The sequence below is a fragment of the Anopheles gambiae genome, chromosome 3 (genome assembly GCF_943734735.2).
Source record: "Anopheles gambiae chromosome 3, idAnoGambNW_F1_1, whole genome shotgun sequence".
NCBI lineage: Eukaryota > Metazoa > Arthropoda > Insecta > Diptera > Culicidae > Anopheles > Anopheles gambiae.
The window spans coordinates 95,860,103-95,881,247 of record NC_064602.1 but is presented as its reverse complement, the minus strand read 5'-3'; the positions used below and the strand labels follow the sequence as shown (position 1 = coordinate 95,881,247).

The 21,145-nt window shown below is 47.3% G+C and overlaps 7 protein-coding genes across 22 annotated transcripts in view; 5 read left to right on the top strand and 2 right to left on the bottom strand.

Annotated features, from left to right (window-relative positions):
- Positions 1-17: 17 nt before the first annotated feature.
- Positions 18-648, top strand: LOC1267699 (histone H2A). Its single transcript, XM_306256.2, has one exon. The coding sequence runs from the start codon at positions 157-159 to the stop codon at positions 529-531; it is 375 nt and encodes a 124-aa protein (XP_306256.1). The 5' UTR covers positions 18-156; the 3' UTR covers positions 532-648.
- A 1,172-nt stretch (positions 649-1,820) lies between these two features.
- LOC1280489 (uncharacterized) lies at positions 1,821-4,726 on the top strand. The gene is made up of 2 exons (XM_061656664.1): positions 1,821-2,300; positions 4,201-4,726. The coding sequence occupies exons 1-2, from the start codon at positions 1,893-1,895 to the stop codon at positions 4,654-4,656; spliced, it is 864 nt and encodes a 287-aa protein (XP_061512648.1). The 5' UTR covers positions 1,821-1,892; the 3' UTR covers positions 4,657-4,726.
- Positions 4,727-4,795: 69 nt separating this feature from the next.
- On the top strand, positions 4,796-5,828 carry LOC1280491 (mitochondrial ribosome and complex I assembly factor AltMIEF1). Its single transcript, XM_320337.6, has 2 exons — positions 4,796-5,219; positions 5,283-5,828. Exons 1-2 carry the CDS (start codon positions 5,043-5,045, stop codon positions 5,319-5,321), a joined length of 216 nt encoding a protein of 71 aa, XP_320337.4. The 5' UTR covers positions 4,796-5,042; the 3' UTR covers positions 5,322-5,828.
- On the top strand, positions 5,323-5,828 carry LOC133390941 (mitochondrial translation release factor in rescue). Its single transcript, XM_061661086.1, has one exon. It carries the CDS (start codon positions 5,323-5,325, stop codon positions 5,782-5,784), a length of 462 nt encoding a protein of 153 aa, XP_061517070.1. The 3' UTR covers positions 5,785-5,828.
- On the bottom strand, positions 5,798-7,736 carry LOC133393916 (RING-type E3 ubiquitin-protein ligase PPIL2). Its single transcript, XM_061661058.1, has 3 exons — positions 7,534-7,736; positions 6,372-7,472; positions 5,798-6,304 (listed from the first exon to the last, which is right to left on the bottom strand). The coding sequence occupies exons 1-3, from the start codon at positions 7,563-7,565 to the stop codon at positions 5,845-5,847; spliced, it is 1,593 nt and encodes a 530-aa protein (XP_061517042.1). The 5' UTR covers positions 7,566-7,736; the 3' UTR covers positions 5,798-5,844.
- Positions 7,737-7,863: 127 nt separating this feature from the next.
- On the bottom strand, positions 7,864-8,969 carry LOC1269135 (uncharacterized). Its single transcript, XM_307724.6, has 2 exons — positions 8,466-8,969; positions 7,864-8,380 (listed from the first exon to the last, which is right to left on the bottom strand). Exons 1-2 carry the CDS (start codon positions 8,612-8,614, stop codon positions 8,074-8,076), a joined length of 456 nt encoding a protein of 151 aa, XP_307724.5. The 5' UTR covers positions 8,615-8,969; the 3' UTR covers positions 7,864-8,073.
- A 427-nt stretch (positions 8,970-9,396) lies between these two features.
- The window catches only part of LOC1280492 (dnaJ homolog subfamily B member 6), a 66,723-nt gene continuing 54,974 nt past the window's right edge, over positions 9,397-21,145 (top strand). For 2 of the 16 annotated variants that reach the window (XM_061661077.1, XM_061661060.1), the window contains exons 1-2: positions 9,397-9,910; positions 17,554-17,723. The gene's annotated coding sequence lies outside the window, so the exon portion shown is untranslated. Of the gene's footprint in view, positions 9,911-13,938; positions 14,160-14,559; positions 14,995-15,325; positions 15,351-16,102; positions 16,300-17,343; positions 17,366-17,553; positions 17,724-21,145 lie in introns of those variants that run through there. The other 14 variants (XM_061661075.1, XM_061661059.1, XM_061661070.1 and 11 more) reach the window with 13 other exon arrangements.

Here is a 21,145-nt window from a genome sequence, read left to right as displayed (position 1 = left end):
ATATAAGCGAAACGCAGGTTGGTTTGAAGCATCAGTTTCGAAGTATTTTCAGAACAATACACACGTGGAATCTGCGTCTGTCTGTGCAGTCATATACACGGCTTTTCTTACAAGTTCTCTTTGTGAAGCAACCAAACCAACCTCCAACTTCTCATCATGTCTGGCCGCGGAAAGGGAGGCAAGGTGAAGGGAAAGGCAAAGTCCCGCTCCAACCGGGCCGGTCTGCAGTTCCCGGTCGGCCGTATCCACCGACTGCTGCGCAAGGGCAACTACGCGGAGCGCGTCGGAGCGGGCGCGCCCGTCTATCTGGCCGCGGTCATGGAGTACCTGGCGGCGGAAGTGCTCGAGCTGGCGGGTAACGCGGCCCGCGACAACAAGAAGACGCGCATCATCCCGCGCCATCTGCAGCTGGCCATCCGCAACGACGAGGAGCTGAACAAACTGCTGTCCGGGGTGACCATCGCCCAGGGCGGCGTGCTGCCCAACATCCAGGCCGTGCTGCTGCCCAAGAAGACGGAGAAGAAGGCTTAAGCTGGGGTGTGCGGACTCTGCGTGGGATATACATCTCTATGGACACGAACGCTTTGGAAAACAGGCCTACGACACCCGAAACCTCGCTACGACACAAAACGCCCTTATCAGGGCGACGAGATGCATTTCTCAAGAGCTACTTTCTTTTCATTGCGTTGTTGGGTTGGGGTGGGAGAGGGGAGAGGGAGATGGTTGTACGCTTCTCTTTGCAACGGAGCAGGCAGTGCAATGGTATGATGGCGCAGCTGATGCAGAAAAATGTCAAAAAGCGCGCTGGCGTTTATACAGCCATGTTGTACGATTCACCGTCGGCGCTGCTCATGAACGAATGAATGCAACTCCCGGCCCTGTTTGAACAGACCGTTGTATGAAATATGATGGGTAGGATTCATTTGCAGGGGATCCGTTCGATATCACAACCATATTTTTATTGTCAATAAAAATCAATTGAAATACACATTCCAATGACTTACGACCTTTAACTCAGACCATATTCAGTTTGGGTAGAATTAAAGTTTTTTGCAATTCCACCTTACTCACGATCACGACCGTCTGTTATTTTCATTAACAATAGGTTCCATTTACATGCAATTTGGCGAAATAAGCGCCAAAACAACCAACACATCAACCATCGTTCTCATTGCAGCCACCATGCAAAGAACCCACCATGCAACACGCATACCCATATGGCACGGGGGAATCGCTTTTAACACAACTGTACCCCGTTGTCTGCAAATGGCCTTGAACGCTAATTTCCTATTGGAATCGACAAGGGGATCGCCCCAAAAACAGCAATCCCATAATTTGCACTAGTATAGGTGAACGAGGGGAAACTGTACTGCCTACTTGGATGAGCATTTTTACCCTCCAGCAAATGATTTTAAAACATATTTTTACCCACCCCAAGAGGGGGTACCGAAATCCTTTCCCAATTACCCTCAACCCCACTTCTCCGTCGCATGCTCCTTGCAATGTGTGGTGTACCTTTCCCATCTTGACCCTCGATAATTTTGGCCTGCGTGACCAACTGCAGCGTGTGTGTTGGTGTGCCTAAAGGATAATTTCCATCGCACCAATACAAGAAAAGCGTAAAGACGAAAGGGGATTGTTTGTTTGATCTGAATAGCAAATCCTAGGTACGAGAAAGGGACAGCGAGAGGGAGAACGGGCCCGGCTGCCAGAAGAGCGTTTCCCACACTGCTCTCCCTTGGTGTTTAATTTTACCCTACCCCTTAAAGGAAGGGTCTCACTCCGTCCCGGTTTTCGGCTAAAACAGTCTATAAAATCCTGTCCCCGGAAAAGTACAGTTAACAGTTTTCTCCCGAGCGCCGCCCGACTCCGCATTCGCAGCATCAATCGCCATGGCCCGTACGAAGCAGACCGCCCGTAAGTCCACCGGTGGAAAGGCTCCCCGCAAGCAGCTGGCCACCAAGGCCGCCCGTAAGAGTGCCCCGTCCACCGGTGGCGTCAAGAAGCCGCATCGCTATCGTCCGGGAACGGTCGCTCTGCGTGAAATCCGACGCTACCAGAAGTCGACCGAGTTGCTGATCCGCAAGCTGCCGTTCCAGCGCTTGGTGCGTGAAATTGCGCAGGACTTCAAGACCGATCTGCGCTTCCAGAGTGCCGCTGTGGCCGCGCTGCAGGAAGCCAGTGAGGCGTATCTGGTGGGATTGTTTGAGGACACCAATCTGTGCGCCATCCATGCCAAGCGCGTCACCATCATGCCCAAGGACATCCAGCTGGCCCGCCGTATCCGTGGCGAGCGTGCCTAAGCCTACTTAGGCGATGGTGTGACACCATAGCAATAAGCCTCTAGGATAGCAACAGCGCTACATGCTTCTTCTTCTTCTTCTACATGCATTGATGTGTACGTGACCACGGCGCACACAGAGAGAGAGAGTGAGAGGAAATATTCAGAATGCATTCTTGACTTTGTGTAAAAACCCCATACAAAAAAATGACAACTTTGTATCGTTTAACGTTTAATAAAAGAGTAATATAAACAAACCTAACACACGCATGCCTTGCTGCCTTTCTTGAATCAATGGAAATTTCCACCGGTGTTCCGGTGCGTACTTTCTCCCTCCCGTCGCTTGTCCCGAACTGCGCAGAAAGGACGCCACCGAGCCGTTTCCCTTTGGCGCCTTTTTACCACCACCACCAAAGACAGCGGGCAATGTGTGCTCGATTGTTGGTTGTTAACTGTACAGCCACCATCGGTCATGGTCTATTGCACGCACTGGTGGGAAGGGAGGGGATTCACCAGGAGTCCAACAGGATGAAACATGTTTGATGAGCAAATGGCGTTTTAAAAGTACGCGAGTTGGATTTTGGCACCAATATATGACATAAAAAGATCCATACATTTAGACATGTTGTGTTTACTGTATTCAGATGTTCTTGACTAATGATATGAATAAAGAACCCATTCTGGGAATTTATATGATATGGTAATGCTGGATGATAGAGAATATTAAAGTCCAAGTAAGCATGAATCTTCTGCCTTTTCATGGTTTCAAGCAAACCCTCCTAAATTTCATCTTTTCTAGCAACTTCCCTCTTTGGACAGCGCTTCCGTTTTTATTTGGTAACATCATAGATCAACATAACATCAATTGCAAACGATGTAAGGTTTGATGCTGGCGTAAGCCATTACAAGCTCGGTTTATTTAAGCATACTCATTTCACCGGGATTCATTTTACGAGTTACCTACCGGTGGTGTTTATTGAAAATCGGAAACTATTACGAAATTCACTTCAGGGTCCGGCCGATCGTACTACTTTGCGATACAGATATCAATTTTATCTACAATTGTAAAACATCATGAAAACTGTGCAATAGGCTTCTTTTCATTTGCCCTTCTAAACGGGAATGCGATCAATCAATAATAAATTTAAATATAGAAAATAATGGGAACAAAATTATGAAAACATCATGGTAGGAAGAGCGTCCTAGTTGGAAGTTTCCGATTTTGAATACCCAGCACTGTACGAGTTCTACAAAACGCCATAAAGTGCAAATGTTCCTTTTTTGTCTAGATATAGAAAAGAGGGAGAGAAAGGCTTAAATAGATAGAATTACTTGCAAATTATATGAGTTTTCTATTATCCATGATTCACTCCTTCTATACTGCCTTTGCTTAAAAATCCTAATCTTAAAATGTAACAGAAAATGAGATCTGAAACGTAATTAGGGTACGGAAAATTACTATTTTAGAGATGTGTTTCTCAACACTTTCATAGTTGCAATATCCCCTGTCTTTGGTAAACATTATCATCACATGATTGGTTAAAAATATATGTTAAAATCGTTAATTTTCTATGTTAAAAAAAAAATCAAATGCATGGCCGTAATGCTTTGTACAAAAAGCCCAAAATGTTCCAACATTTCATTTGTTACCCTAAAAGTGCATTACCGTAAATACATTTACGTCGGTTCATGCCGCATGCAGTTCTTTCTCCCATCATTCTACCCAAACAAACGATTCCAATTGGAAATGCGTGAGCAGATCAGAGGCATGCGCTCTCCCTTTCACACCAATGCTCAGGCATAGCGATCTCACTAACACACTCACACCGCATGCGGTTGTGTCTGTAGGTATAAAAGACGCGATTCCAAACATTCATTCATTCGTCTAATATTTTTCTAACATTTCGCATCGCGTCTAACGTTTCTCGAGAACAACTTATCCAGCAACTCAGCCAGTGTCTACGATGGCCCGTACCAAGCAGACTGCCCGTAAGTCCACCGGAGGAAAGGCTCCCCGCAAGCAGCTGGCCACGAAGGCCGCTCGCAAGAGCGCTCCCTCGACCGGTGGAGTGAAGAAGCCGCATCGCTATCGTCCGGGAACGGTCGCTCTGCGTGAAATCCGACGCTACCAGAAGTCGACCGAGTTGCTGATCCGCAAGCTGCCGTTCCAGCGCTTGGTGCGTGAGATTGCGCAGGATTTCAAGACCGATCTGCGCTTCCAGAGTGCCGCTGTGGCCGCGCTGCAGGAAGCCAGTGAGGCGTACTTGGTTGGTCTCTTCGAAGACACCAATCTGTGCGCGATCCACGCCAAGCGCGTCACCATCATGCCCAAGGACATCCAGCTGGCTCGCCGTATCCGTGGAGAGCGTGCTTAAATTCACCTTACCCAGCATATCATACCACTGCAGCAGTTTAAACAACTACAAAAAACGGTCCTTTTCAGGACCACCAAATCATTTTCCATAAGAACTCTTTCCGTTCGATTCCACCGAAAAAAAAGTGACGCCTTCAAAACAGGAACATTCATGTACGGTTCATGGGTTGGCGTCGGTTTTGGCTCTTCTTCCTCTTCTTCTTCTAACGTTCTTGTAACCGCCATTTTTTTCTGTTCATTACGAAATGACAGAAACGTCACTCTCCGAACAGCACACAAAACAACGCGCGTTCGAGAAAGGGGGTTCGGAAAGGGAAATCTGCGTTTCACACAGGTTTTGCGGAAGGGACGCGTGTGTTTTGTGTAACACCACAAACCTAATATAAAATGAACGTAGTACCGGCCTCGACCAAGCGGCTGGTGCTTTCGTTATATCGCGATTTGCTTCGGTACGGCGCCCAGCTGCAGCACACCGACCAGGACTACTTTCTCAACCGCATTAGGCGCGAATTTCGTCAGTCGGCGTCACTGACCGACCCGAAAGAGATTGAGTTCTGCTACAAGGTAACGCCGACGGCACTGTCCCGTTTTTGCACCGTGTCACCGTGAATTCGATTATACTTTCAGCGAGGACGCGCTCTACTCGATCGGGCCCGGGTGATATAACATGCTCGGCCTGCTGCGATGTGTCGCTCTTGAATCGACCGCACAGTGGAAGGCTCTTTCCGCATCCCCATGGCGACGATGCCTCTCGAAAGCCATCGATCACAGCCGGGTGCCGGTGCTGCGCGATGAAGATCTGGAGGAATCGTTCGTGCGGGGCAGTGGACCGGGTGGACAGGCAGTTGCCAAGACCAACAACAAGGTGGTGCTGACGCACAAACCGACCGGGATCGTCGTGCAGTGCCACACAACGCGGTCGCTGTTTGAGAATCGTCGCGAAGCGCGCAAGATGCTGATCGGCAAGCTGGACCAACTGTACAATGGCGATCAGTCGGTGGAGGCGCAACTCCAGCGGATCGAAGCCAAGAAGCAGACGGAAACGGCAAGACGCAAGCAAAAGCTGCAGGCAAAGAAAAAGGCTTGGAAAGAGCGTGAATTTGGTGACGAGTCGGACAAGAGTAGCTAAACCAAATGGCGGGTAGTCTTTAATAAACGCTTAATGTTTTACAATTTATTTGTTCTAAAATTACCACGAGCTAAAATTACCGAAACCATCACCACTTGCTACTTTACGTTTCTTCGCTTTCAATGCATCGTTGGTCGTGCCACTCGTGCCGGGAGTTTCCCCTGACGCCTGTGCCGGCAGCACTTTGGTCACGCTCGTATCGAGATACTTGCCCACACCGGACCGGAATACCTTCAGCGGTTGGGAGGACTTTTTGCCTGCCGTTTTGTCACGCTTCGCTTCCGCCTCCCGCTGTATGCGCTCCAGCTCTTCCGCCCGCTCCTTGGCAAGCTGTTCGTCCACCTCCTGGAACGGATCGACAAACACTTGCGCCCGCTGGATGAAGATGCTCTCGATGGGACGGTCTCGATTGTCCACTTCCACGCGTTCCATCTCTGTGAGCACTTCCAGCCCTCCGACCAGCTTGCCGAATATCGTGTGCTTTCCGTCCAGATGTTTGCACGATCGATAGGTAATGAAGCTGAGAAAGACATTCAAATGGAAAGCAAATTAATTTAACTACTTTTAACGACTTTCCCTCTACTTACAATTGTGATCCGTTCGTGTTTGGTCCCGAGTTGGCCATCGACAGTATGCCTCTTCCAGCGTGCGATAGGTTTGGTTTGATTTCGTCCGCAAACTTTTTGCCCCACGCGGACGTGCCTCCATTCCCGACCCCGGTAGGATCACCGCCCTGGATCATAAAGTTGCGGATCGACCGGTGAAACAGACACCCGTTGTAGTAGCCGCTTTGGCAGTGCTTGAGGAAGTTTTCGCACGTCTTCGGCACCTGCTCACAGTACAGTTCGAGGTTTAGGGCACCAAAGTTGGTCAGCAGCCGGACGTAGCCCTTCTTCTTGACCCGCTCGTAGCGTACAATGTCATCGTCGATTATTGCTGCCTCGTGGTTCGACACCGGCACCATCGCAGTAGAGGTAAAGGAAGCCGCCACGGCCCCGGTTGAGTAGTGAGCTGCATTGAACTTGTCCGCAACCTGCCGCTCTTCCTGCTGCTCTTCCGGTGCTTTGTAGTCCTTTTCCAGCTGCGTCAGAATGTCCTTCGTTTCGGCGGAGATTGTTTTCAGCCGGCCCTGTGGATCCTTACGCTCGGCCAGCTCTTCCTCCGTGAGGACGCGCAGGTTCTTCTTGATGTGGTGGAAGGTGGTAATGTTGAACTTGTCCAGATTGCCCGGATCCTGGATGGTGATCAGATCCTTGCGCAGAAACGGCGTATCGTCCACCAGATCCTTCCAGTTTTTGGCCTTCACGTTGAGCTGCTCGATCGCTTCCCACGAGAACACGTTACCCGTCTTACCGTTCGCCACGATGTGGGAGTTTTTGGTGAACGGTTTAAACAGCGTCGGGCAGTGGTACTGTCCTTCGTGGTTTTTGGTAAAGTTTAGCTTGATCAGCGATTTGCCATCCAGCGGGCTGCCAGTAACGGGATTGACCTTGAACCGCTTCAAAAACTCTACAATCGCCGCCAGCTCAAACACGTTCCCGTCTTTGTCGCAGTACGGATGCTCGAACGGCACCATCGAGAGGCAGCAGTGGTCGAACGGCAGTCGCTTAAACTTGATCTGCTCATTCTCCACCGAGTCTGGTTTGTGGCCGCCATAAAACTCGGACCACTCGGTGTACGTGAGGTACCTACAAGAACAGCAATTTGTTTTAACACCGAAAACACGTGTAAAAATGATATTCCACTTACATTTTATCCTTCTGATGCTGTTTTTTACCCATTTTGAAGCGTTTTTAGGGCAAAAGTTGCGACAAAATTGCGATTCCCCTTTGAGAATGCTTTGTTTACAATCCGCTGCTTCTGCTTTTACTTCCCGCTGTCTTCTTCTTCTTCTTTGTACATTTGACAGCTCGCGATTGCTCGTTTGGCTGCGTACTTTCTCGTGGGTTTTTGTTTTGTCCCTTTTCTTCGCCATCGCGCCATGACGGAAATAGGAAAACCAAAAATGCAAAAATAGCCCACCAACATGAATGCACTTTCATTCTCAATCCACGTAAAACTAATAACGCTCCCTCTCGCTTGTAAGGTAATAGAAATAGCAACAATCTTGGTGTATTTTGCCGAATGTTTCAACTAAATCAAACCGCAGCGCACAATTGCTGCCACATTTTCCGATTGCTCCGATTGCAGTCTTCCTTCTCCTGCCCGGCAATGGCAAAGGGTCTGCGATGTAAATGACTCAATAGTTGTTGGGGGCGGGGTGAAATTAAACGAAACCCTTCCCGTGGCTTAGTTCTTCTTCGCTACCGCTAGACTGTCGTTGTTGTCCATGTAGTCGTAGCCCAGCTTGGCCATCAGCAGACCGGACGACAGGCCGAGCACGGTGGCAAGGCCCTGGTTGCGCGGCACGGCCGACCGGATGACGGCCCACACCAGCACCGAGCCGAAGCTGAACAGCACCGAGCCACAAATGCTGTACGCCACCCGTTTGTTCGATGGCACCGCCTTCAGGTGCGGCCGGCTGTACATGAACAGCGTCGTGCCGAGGACGGTGTGGAGCAACAGGAAGTTGGTCACGTCACGCTTTGGTAGCAGTCTGTGGAAGAAAAACCAGAACGAGCGCGTTAAAAGGATCACACAAACCACAAGGGGGAGAAGATTGTGCTGCAATTGTGGCTTACTTGATCGCAATCGAAGGGTTCATTACGTTGACGGACAGTGCCGCATAGCTGAGCATGCCCTTCAGCGGAAAGTAGTAGTAGAGGATGTTTTCCTTCGTCAGTGGCCGCAGGCGCAGCGTGTTCACGATCGGCAGGTTGGCTTCCGGCATCCTGGTAGCTGCGCTTTGCGGGCGGGGAGATGCGATGCAAGTGAAATACCGTGCGGCCTTTAAACTGCAGCGACGATGCACACCGACGAAAAACACGGGCCCTTTGTGGGTTGTGTAATAATTCTTCTGGCAGCGACGAAGGTAAACAAATTATCAGCGGCTTGACGTACTCCGCAATGTCAGCTGTAGCTGAGGGCAGAGAAATAAACTAAACGTTTTGATGAAAAGGGCGATTTTTTTTAGATTTTTGTTCGGGCGGAATGTGTGCAAAAGTGTTGCAAAGGCTTCAACCGCAAGTTTGTGGGGTAAAATTGAGAAAACTACTGGAATGCCGGTCTTTACGAGGGGTAGGAATGTATATTTATTTGTGAAAGCTTTATCTTACTTTTTATTACATTTTAAACATTTTTTATCAGGTTGATAGTGTTAAATATTTTGGAAATATCTTAAATAGGTTGGAAATATTTTAAATATTGTTGAAATCTATCAAAAACATCCACTAATATAGCAAAAATCTCCGTTGAAATCTTCAACCTGCATGTATAGACGTATACAGTGCGTGACAAAAAAACATATGCAGTGACAAATTGAATTTTGTTCAATCAAAAGATGAAAAATACAAGCTTTTGAAACTGATAGCCCAATTAATAGTTCATTTAATTATGATTCCAAATTTTACTCTCTCAAATAGCTAAATATATCATAAATGTAAAGCTAAAAACGAAATAAAACCTCTGCATAAGTTTAAATTTTGACCGTTGTTCAACCGTCGCTTCTGGTGTGCGAACTAGCCGGCATAAACAAAAGGACTTGGAAATGCGCTGAAAAGACCCGCTCAAAGTAGACATCGAAAAAGGATCGATCTTTCTGCATTTCCAGCTGGTGTATCCTTTGCTGCATCCACGTGAGTCGCTCGACCGGAACAAGATTGTTCCTGATCGTTCTGGAAAGTACGGTTGGCAAGGGGTTTTGCTGTGCGCGAACTCTCCTAGCCCGTAGCTATCAATCTACCGCGTGAAGAACAGCAAAAAGAACAAGAGCGATAAGAAGGCAAAGGTGCTCTGGTGAAGCAAGCAGAGGCAAGCCCAACCAAACAAACGGAGCGTGTCGAGCGCTAATGTTCGTGCGAGTTGCCGAAAACGCGGATCTTGTGCAGTTCTGAACTGGTGAAGCAAATCGATAGCGCTTGTGTGTTGTGTTGTACGGTTGCGAACAAATTCGGCGCGAGTGAAGAATTTGTGGTGGAACCAGGTGTGCAGTAAGGAAGAGTAAGGCTCAGCGACAGCTTTTCTAGAGGTAAGTGAATTATCCTTTCCATCCACTTTGTGTCTTAATGTGTAATTATTATACAAAAACCATTTTTCTTAATTATGTTTATTTTTGTAATACAATAATGTACACATAAAATCATTACAAATTACAAATTATTTCTTGAATGTCAAATAATAACCATTTTTTCACGGAAGGAATCACTGAAATCCACAATATGCCTCTTCCCGTATGTTGCGTAGCGACGTGTACAAGTGTTGTTCCTTGCACATGTGTGAGTGTGCGGCAAGATGTTTGATCGAAGGAAGCGCACGTTGTCAAAATCGCTTCGAAAATTGGTCTCGGGAAGGTTCCGGCAAAATCTACGGTGGAAGCATATCCTGCTAAAAATATTGCAATTCGACACCACCGTATTGCAGCTTTAATTGGACTACAGGGAAATTGCATTGCGCAAATTCCTGCTGGTAGGGAATGCTAGGATGAACATGACGAGACAAGGAAGAAAAGAGTTTAATCCTGTTTGTAGCAATTTGATAGCATTTCCGTTGTGTTTTATGCAGGTATATCAAATTTAAGCTTTAGGCTTGATAGAAATCGTTCAAGCTTTGTGCGCGTAAATCCTCTATTTGCTAAAGCCTGTGGACCGGTACGTTGCAGGAGAAGAGACAAACTCAACACAACGATAAACCTCTTCACTTTCGCCTGTTGCGACAACATTAGCCTCGTTTTACAGACTTTGCTTTGCATGGCCACAGCATTTGTTTGGCTGGTTGCGCTCATTTTCCATCGAAAGGGAAGATAGCATGAAGCCTCGAAATTGTCGCAATGAAAGTGTCCTCCTAACCGTGTGTGCGATGTGTGCATTTAAGTTTCTCTTTGTTTTGTGTACTCAATTTTGGAAGGTGGTACGGCTCAAAGGCCTACACGTGTCGGGGGGCAGATGATAATGAGGAATCAGCAAGATGAAGTTTCTCTTTTGCTTCTTAGAGTATGATGATTTAGGCTAATCACATTAACGTGAACTTATTGCTGTCATTTGGAACATACCTTCATGTTTTCCTTACAATGTATAGGTTAATGTTTTTTTCTAACTCTCTGTGTGGCTTCTTCCACACCCCATTTCAAGAAAGGCTCATTTCAGATGCTCAAATTGTCGGCTGGAAGAAGCTTGAAATCGATAACCCGTCTAGGGGTGTGTGTGTTAAGGTGTATCACGATCTAAAGTCCAAACATGTAGCCACTTCAAAAACCGGACAGGAAGCTTGACTGCACACTCACACTCCCTACTCCCACTGTTTCCTCACGCCGCTACGGATCATTAAAATACCAAACATGCGTACGATCCCGCCACATGATCATCATGATCATCATCATCATCATCTCCCCCACGAAGCACCACGAATCAAAGACAGAACACCGTGTAGCCGCGCGCGAGTTCATTACGAAGTTGGCCGGGCGGCGGAGGGGTTTTGGTCGTTAAAGTGCGAGTCAAAGAAATAGCTGCTTGATTTTGTTACCAATTATTGGACCTTTTTTTAAATCCGAGCCGTACTCTAGCTAGAGAGCGATCAGGGTTCGATGATAAAAAGAAATGTCAACCGATTTTCAAACTGGAATTTTTCGAACCAAACGAACAACAAACAAAACACACCCTCATTTCACCACGCGGTCGCGCATGAATGTATTCCGAAGGCGTACGCGCATTATGCTGCAGCTTCATGCACCGAACCGGCGGTCCCCCTAGCTGCCAGTCCTTCCCCCTCGATACGTTAGAACTCCCCGTTTTGCATTAAAAAGGGCGCGTAATTTGATGTGCACTCTCCCCACTCTCCGTAGTACTAGGTGGCATTCAAAGACAAGTGCATTTTGAAATTTGTCACGATCAGCAGGTACACAAATCACCATTCCCGTCACGTACACCACCACCCCGGCGGTGTGCTATGGGGTACTTAGGAATTTTCTTTTATGCTTTGGCCGGGCTGTGTGCTTTGGCTTTTCGAGCCTCTGTATTGCGTGGGTTGAGTTAATGATATTAATTGATTCTTTTTATCCTTGCAGTGCCATAAAAATTAGAGGTAAATGCGTTAGTTCGTGCAAGCGATAGGATGCGCCCGGCCTTGCAGCGCTTTATTTTTCCTATAATTTCCGGCTTTTATGGCTTCGGAACTACCCTAAAAGTTTATGATGCACTGCAATTAATGTGAAACAACATCAAGGCTAAAAAAGTGCTCCAACGCTTTTATAAGTTGTAACAAGTTAGTTAAAAGTTTTAATTCCAAAAAGTTGCAACTGAAGTATGTTCAAACGCAAGGAACTCTCTTTCATATCCAACCAGTTTCTCTACCAGTGGCCCTTGGCAACCTATTAATTATCGGTTCGGATGACTAACAATTAATCTCGGAAGTTCGTGTTTTGGGATGAAGACGTTTCACGGCGCGAAGCTGCATCGCTTTCAGTGTTTCGCTTTTTTGTTGATCGTACGACAATGGTAAAACTTTTTACTTCCCCACACCCCACCTTCGCCGAGAATGTGCGAAGACAGCACGATTTGTAAAAGAAGCCGGTTGTTTGCCTATACTTGGCGTTTATCGCTTCGTCTATACCTCTCTACAATTAACCGCTTTAATGATTAGCTTTCATTTTTCACGTAAGCAAGGAAGGGCCCATTTTCACACTGTAAATAATTAGTTTAATTAGTAGCGAATCGTTTCGATCGAAAAAATGCGGTTGCGAGAGGGGTTCAGTTTTTGCTCTTTTTTGCTATCAACATCGAGCATAGAAGAACACAGATCAGTCGTCATTTTAGTATTCAAACATTCCACATAGCACCTTTGAGTTTGAAGATTTGTGACACAAGTTTACTCAACATTCGCAGTGATTTAGGCAATATCGACCAACATTTTGCACCTTCATTTAGCAGGAAGTCAGGAGAGAACACAAGATATGTCAGAAAAAAGAGCTTGTGCAATAAAAAAAAGAATGAGGTTAACGTTTTTCTGTTGCCAACTACGCAACACCATGTGCCAAAAAATGGGATGAAAAGAAAAGAATAGGTCTAATTAGTATGTAGCACCTAGTTCGATTCAGCCTCATCTTCCCCCTACCGTAATTATCACCTTCGACCCAGGAAACTTGGAGACAAAGAGGAAGGGAGTGAATGGATATATCTTCATCCCTCGATTGTGTTAAATATTGCAATCGTAGGGGGAAAAGAAAGATTCGCGTTTTACTTGTCGATGAAAGTCAATGAAACGTTCCCAAAAAACAATACAAATTGTATCCCCTAAATTGTGGGTGAAGTGTGTTTGTCGCGTTTCGCAAATCCCACAATCCCAGCGACGAAATATTAATCGGACATGGCTCCGAACTTAATCTAAATCCTTTATCTAAAACACACACACATTTCGTTTACTGCTGCGGGGCTATTATTTAATGCCCACAAATCGGTTATGGGGTGGTGTGGTTCGTAAAGCTAAATCTTGGCAGGCCGCCTGGAATGACGTGAGCGTATTATTGTAGCCTTCTTCCTTCTTTTGGAGTGGTCCACGAATGGTCACGGGCCCCCCGACCACACACACACGCACGTTCGTTCTTTAGGTGATGCTGAGAGGATGGGGAGGGGGTGGTTGTTGAATGAAAAATTGCCTGCGCGTCGCCTCCATTTGGGACGTCGCCCCACGAATGCCTTCGATCCAATTTAGATGATTAGCTTGCATTTGACCAATTCTTTTCTTTTTCTTCTTTTTGTAGAATCTTCTAATCGCGGGTGTGTGTGTATTGGAAAGTCAAACAAATAGTTAGTTACATTGGCATGTTTCCATCGATTGTGACCTTTGCTTGAGGGGTGGAAAATGTGACAAATGTTGGATAGAGTCCTTCGTGTAAGTCAATGCAGGCGGGAATGTCCCACGATTTGGAAGATATCGAATTGTTATTTGCATTTTTCAGAAGTCTGCCAATCTTAAATCCCAAGGATTGGTAAATCAGAACAATCTGCTTCTTTGGTGTTCCCCCGTAGAAAGCTTCTAATTCCAATTCTTCATGTTACAGAACCTCAACTAGCCGATCTCTCCGTAACTCCGGGCCAATATCGATGATTGTGCGGGCACGTTAGAACCCAACTGCCGACGCGTACCACGTACCGGACACGTACACACACACGCACAGTGCGTGCTGGGGCAATATCATCACCCCTTTTGCACGGCCTGTATACACACTGCAAGCACAACAGACGGCCAACGTGGGGCTGCTGATGCGTGTCAACGAACGAACACACGTTAGTATGGCGCACACTGGGTTCTCGTTTCTTGGTGTAAGTGGCAGCAGCAGCTCCACCGCCTGCTGCACCCTTTCGCCCTTTTCACAACCCCTCACGGTATATCGAAAACGAGAGCGAGAGAGAGAGAGAGTGGTGAGCCGTTGTTACATGACGAAGGCGCGTGAGAGATCGATCTGGCCGCTCGCTCTGTTGTTTTACCTGTGCTGGGCCCTACTTGATCGAGTTTTTGTTTTTGGTGGGGCATCCCATCTCCTACACCCGGGGTATTAAAATGATCCACACCGGTTCCACCGCCCGTTCCCCCTTACAACCCTCCTGGGTTGTGAATACGAGAGTGCGCGCGCGCGCGCGGTTCCTTTGTATGGCTTTTCGGATCTTTCCTCTAACCGTCGCGCTCTGTGTGTGCGAGGGCGAAAGTGTGCGTGTCACGCTCGCGCACACACGAGCAGGCCGCGCCGGGAGAGCCATGGCGTGCACCACCTTTTGTGTGTGTGGGGAAGGATCGTGTCCGCGATCTACGGCTGCTTGCTACGGCTACGGGGCACACGCTCTCGCGCTCTCAGTTGCAGCCAGACGTCTGAACCGCGCGGTACTACGGTCGTGTTCGACTGACGACGGTCTGTGAAGGGTTCTGTGTGTGTGTGTGTGCGTGTTCACGCCGATCGTTACGCCTCCGTTGAAGTTTTTGGGGGTCGTTACTGTGGGGATCAGCGTTGCGTTTTTGTGTGGTGCAACAGTGTGAGGGTAGGTTCCTGGTCCAGCACTGAGTGACATATCCGTTTTTGGGAGAGACGCTGTCAAGGCAAATCGGCAATCGAGCTGTGTGTTATCGGTGAATATTTCGGACAGCTTAATCAGTTTAAGTATGGACTATTCCCCTCCAAAACTGCGACGCATTCCAAGTCCAATTTCCAACCGTTCAAGAATGGCTGTAAAATCTACATCCGTGTCGTCGCCCTTTGGCGCTTCCCTGTCAGCTGATTTTGACACTATTTAGAATAACGCAGGGGCAGCATCACGGGTGTGTGTTGTGTGTGTATGTTGTCCGGATGCGTGAGATTGTCGTGACTGTTGCCGCGTGCATGTGTGTGTGTGTGTGTGCGCGTGTGCAAGTGATAATAAGACACACAGCCGAGAACGGCCGTACATTCTAATCTTGGTTCTTTACTTGTGCACTGTACTGTGGAGGTTGTATCGCTGTTGCGTTCTTCTTTCGGTTTCCTACTGAAATTGCATCATTTGATGTGAACAAAATATGATATCTGGCTTTCCCTCATGGTGACATTTCCATGAAGAGAAGAGGTCCCCGTGTTGGACGCATAAACAGCTTTAATGCTTTATTCTGCGCTATGTTCGCTGTGTGCGATGGGAGCAACATCCTCCTGCCGGCAGGAAACGGAAGCAGTGCTTTACCAGTGTCATTTACCGTGGACTAAAAGGAAGAAAAGCAAAGAGCAAAAATGCCCCTCGATAGCTCTCGTTGCCACAGGAGCGGCGGTGTAAAATGCGGCGCATGCGTTTTAAAAAGCGGAAAAGAGACTGTTTTGCAACGCTCTTGGTGGTGGCACCCACCACACACATGGGAGGGCTTGTTAAAATGCTCTATCCCTGAAGTTTCGTTCTCGCTGGAAGCCGTTTGTTTCGCGGTGTGAGGTTGGCATTTGTTTTTTGTTCGTTCATTCCTCCGGAAATCCTGATCCGGAAGTGAAGAAGATCCTGTTGTAGCATTTTGTGCAAACAGGGAGCATTTTGGATTAGCAGCTGTTGGGTGTGTGTGATGGCAAGAAACAGCGTGGGCTGGCGGTTGTTCTCGGGCGCGTCCTCACTCCGGAGAAAACACACCGAAACTCCGAGCGAGAGAGAGAGAGAGAGAGAGAGAGAGGCCCGGGAGCATAAACACACAGAGCGCAGGGCCACCCTCTCGGAGGACACTCCGGTTCTGGTGGGCAACCTTTTGCGTGAAACTCCGCGCGCGCGTCTTTTCGCAACGGCCGCTGCTGCTGCTGCTGCTCAGTTTGCTGCAAACTTCCTGCCACTGTGAACGCGTGTCGGCGTGCTGTGTCGCCGGGTGTGTCGGTGTTTGACTGCTTTTGCCAATCGACGGCACGGTGTGTACGGGCCAGCCCAGCGAGCGTAGGTGTGTGTGTGTGTTGCTGGAGTTCTTCCGCGGCACTTGAGGGAGTGTTTATGTGGGTTGATTGTGTGGTGGGAGCGCGGACCTGAACGGTTTGTTTTATCGACACTGGCAAGGAACGATTTGAGCGATTAGATAAGGTGACGATGATGCTATCTTCGGGAAAGAGTATTGTGTGTGTGTGATTTTCCTTGCATTCTGTTTCTGTTGCTTTTGCTCTGTGCGTTGGTTTGTTTTTGCTCGCTCGCAAACGCTCCTTCGCTCGCTCTCTGTAGGAAAGGTTGTCGCTTTCGTCCTTGTAGTAGGGCGTGTTGCGATGTTGCAAGTGCAGCAACCTCTTTCCAGCAACAAACCCCCCCAGTGCTGAATTGGGAATGTTTCCTATGTTTTTAATTCCTAAATTGCGTCACTTTCCGACAGCTCTCTTGCGTGACCGAACGCTATCAAAAGGCTGGAAAATAATTGCACATGCACGCTGGCCAGTTGTTACTGGTGGTTTGGCTACTGTCTTTTAAAAAAACCAACTCCATCACACACCCAACCACCCACCGTTGTGGGGCCGTCGCGGCCGGCTTCCCGTTCCAGGAAGTGTGCATGTCCTTTGCCCAGTACACAGGCTCGCTCACTCTTTCTCGCCCATGGGTGAGGTCAACAGCTACAGAGTTGGTGCCCCGTTTCCGTGGTTCTGTTCGCCCGAGAGAGTTAAACGGCGAGAGTGTGTGTGTGCGTCAGGAGCGTTAGGAATGAGCATTAGAGCGGCAAGAGACACACGACGCGAGCGTATTTGGGGAAAAAGTGGGAAATGGAAATAATAGCGCAAATAACTCATCCTCAGAAGGCTTCCGGCTTCCCTGTGCGGTGTGCGAAGGATACAGACCCGCCGCGCTGTGTGCTAGTAGTACCTTTTTCCGAAGCGAACAGGAAAATTCCTGCCAGGAAAAGTGACGCCCAGAAGGTGTTTGCGTGTGTGTGTGTGTTGTGAAGGGAAAAAAATCCCTCGCTGTTCGTGGTGATAGGAAATTTTAATCATTTTTGCTGGAAGTGGTTGGACGAACGGGTTTGTGAATGTGTGAGTGAATGGCCCTTGATTTTGCCACGTTCATATTTGCAATCAGTGCTAATCCTGAAACAATGTTAAAAGCCATTCGAAAAAGAGTATAAAAAAACGAAGACAAAAGTGACAGAAAAATGATTTTTAATTATAAATTTCACAGCAACATTGCTAATAGTGCATTCTTTTCTGATTTTATATTACAGTGCGATCCGTTTCCGATGAAATATTAAAGGAAAGGTGCCGACAAAAGTGTTCTAATCTGTGTTTGATGGTGTGTTAGGGTTGAAAACAAAACAAAATCGGTGTAATTCGAGTTTGAAGGAGATTTTTCAACATCCGGAGGAGTTCTTGCCGATTATCGCCATCAAAACAAGTAAGTAAAATTTAGTAGAAAATGTGACAAGAGAGGCTGGAGGAGGATTTTTGGTCGTCTTTTTTGTTTGTAAACCTTCATCGGTTGAAAAGAAACATCGCCTCAAAACGGCTGGGCATACATCAAACGCCCAAACGTACGTGAATGTTCGAAACTTCATCTCAACCCCAAAACACGCTATGCTTCGGGAGAGCGGGTAAAGACGTAAACCTTTAATGGTTTCATTCTTTGCCTTTACCACGTATTGGCGTACGTACTTTTTTGTTGCTGGTTTCGTTGTTGAAATTTCTGTTTTGCTGACAGCAGCCAAGACGACAGCCTCAGCATTTTCGTCCCCTTTTGCTGCGGCCGCAGACTTCCCCCGCCCCAGACACTCCAGCAGTGTGTAATATGCTGCGTAGTATGCTGCGTTTGTATTATGCCACTGCGGGAGGGTGAGGGGGTGGTTTTGCGTTTCATGAGGAATTGCCGTTTATGCAGTCAGGACCGATCCCCCGGGCTTTGCTATGCGTTGCAGTGGGTGGCTGGAGAATGGAGCTTGAGTGTCTGTAAAGTTTTAATATGCGACGGAAGGGAATGCAGTACAAAAATAATCAAAGTCGATTAAAAAATAAAGGAATACCGCTGCAGCAGCCTCTTATTAAACATCTTTGAAAACAAAGTAAATGACACCCTTTGTTTTAATCCGATTTTGAAAGCCTATTAATTGCGATGGCGGTCAGAAATGGCAATAAATTTTTATGTTTAGCGTGAATTCTCCCCCACCAAATAAATTATTCATAAAGTACGGGCACCACCACCAGCACCACCAATGTGGAAGCGCGAGCGTAGAATCAATTTCGTATGTCATGTACAATGTGTCGTACAGAAGTCGACGTTTCCCATCCACATTGCTCTAGCGCAAATGCCCCCCAAAAATAGTATTTTATCGATCGTTTCAGCGTTTGTACACGCCGAGGCTTGTTGGCAATGTGTGGCGGGCTACATTTTGCATATCCATCACTGGGGTGGGCTCTCTGCCACATGCAACCTGGGCTGCTTCCCTTTCCCATCCTACAACATCCGTCGACATTGGGACCGGGCGTGAAGTTCAAATGGTGGAGTGCTTTTTGGGTTCGTTTTATTCGTATTCGAGGTCCCCTCAACGTTGTGACTCTATGGAAGCAACATTGGTAAATGGTTGGTACTGAAACAAGTACGATCGATTTGCTCTGATGTGTGCAATGACAATAGCAGAGAAGCATTAGCTATGAAGAAGCTGCGATGATGGCGAGATTCCGTCACCCTCACGCAGGAAGTGTTATGCTGTGCATGCAAAAACGATAATACAGTAGGAACTACTAATGCCCATTATTCATTTCGGGTGTGTTTCCTAATTCTGCTACGAGCTCGAGGTGCTTGTTCAGATGAACTGAATCGATTGAAATTCTCCCGACCCAATGGAATGCCAAAAAAGCAAAAAAAACGACATTAAATCGCGTGAGACGACCAACCTGAAATGGCAAACCCCAGGACCCAAGAAACCAGTTGCGCAGACAGCACGCAAACTGGTGGCTGGCTGGCTGACATGGTGGTGGTGGTGCACAGCAAAGTAATTTGACACTGATACGGTGCTAATACAAATGAGTGTTTTACGGGAATGGGGGGTTTTTACGGCGGTCTAAACGGTGTCGTTAAATCTTGTTGCAAGAAGCGATGGATCATCTGCATTTTTGCTCGTTTGGCTCTAGTCGGTTTCTCCGTCATCGTCGTCTTCGCTTTGGGACGGGGTGTGGGATATGTGATGCAGTTTGTATTACAAGTGTATCATGAATGTCATCAGATAGTTGAAATGTTTCAGGGTTGTTTTTGCGTCAGAAGTAGGATCAATACCTGGAAGGAAGCGATTATTGTGTTCCCTTCAAATCAAGATATCATTGCTCGATTAGCGTGTTTCGGGTTCAGCATGAATTTAGTATTTTTTGTTGAATGTTACAAAGGTTATTTTCGCCTTCTGGGAAGATATCGTTCAGTGGTGAAAGTTTCATTTCATGTTACAAGTCCTTCTGTGAAGATTGTGTTCATCTATATAGTCGAAAATAGCTTCAACTTCAACGCTTCCTTTATCTCATTCTTATCCTTCATTCACCAGGACGGCTTTAGCTGCCGTCATCAATTATATTCCGTGTCCAGAATGTTAAGTGTACTACGGTCGGTCTACACTGCCATGTTCCTTAACAGCTGTCCGAGACTACGGTATGAAAACTAAGCATCTTTAATGCCGACAGAAGAATCAACAACCGGAATGTGCTCAAGAGTGCCAGCCAACAGATCTCTCTTGTTACCAGATACGGGTGGACGAAGACGTCGCCCGAGAACCCGGCAGCTTTTTTGCCATTTCATTTTTCGTATTCTCTTTTAGGCTTTGTTTTTTTCTTTTAGGGAGATATAATAGGACGTGCTCGCTTGTGTTTTGTGGTACAAAAAAGCTCGATATTTTTCATCATCAATCGAGATGTTTGATAGAACTTGCATCACTGGCTTTTGAGAGTTTCGCTCCGCGAAGGCCTCAACAAACCTACGACCTTATGGTAGATGTGTCCTCGGGTAGCATCAACCCACCCGATGCGATCAGCAGCCGTGTCTCCTGCTGGTGGCTAGAATCCGTGGATCAACGAGTTTGCCAGCGGGGCAGGTCCGAGTCTCTAAAAAGGTATAAACGATTGTTATGTAAAAAGAGAACCCAGCGAGACCGGTCTTAGATAGGGCGTAGAGTAGTGGGGAAGCAGTCGCTCTGGGTCATTGTGGAATCCTCCTACTCTACTGCCCTGGTGTGCGTGTGTGTGTGTACTCGCCCCAACACTCTTGGAGAACTGTTTGAGCAAGTTTAAAGAGATATACTCTTAGACTGGTTCTGAAAGCAATTAGCTTCTCAGCAAACTACAAACACTTTGGGATTGTGTTTCCCTATTTCCAATTAGCTACCTATTTCGATTCGTTGCTGCTACCATCCGGATCCCCATCCCGAAGTTCGTTGACGGAACCAACCATTTTTTTGAGTTAGCTTTCTTTGTTTCGCAATTCCCAAACTACGAGATGGGATCATCTTTCCGTCTGAGATGCGATATAAGGAATGGGAATTTCCGAGAAAAGAAGGAGACTAGCTTCCTCAATCAATTCCGGACAAATTCAATCAATTCTCATCCGCTGAAATTACCGGCAATTGTAGGAAAAAGGGCACAAGCCGCGTGTGGCGCGGGAGTGTGCGCCGGACTCGGAGATAGATGCCTCCAACTTCTCCACCCTATAATCGCTTGACCGGCCGTTCTTCAGAACCGAAGTGAAAGGACCGTTAACGGACGACTGGGCGTCCCGCTTGAAATGGCAAATGTATTTCGGATGACCTCAGCACGCTTTTGTAGCTGCTGCTGCCCTCTGTGTGT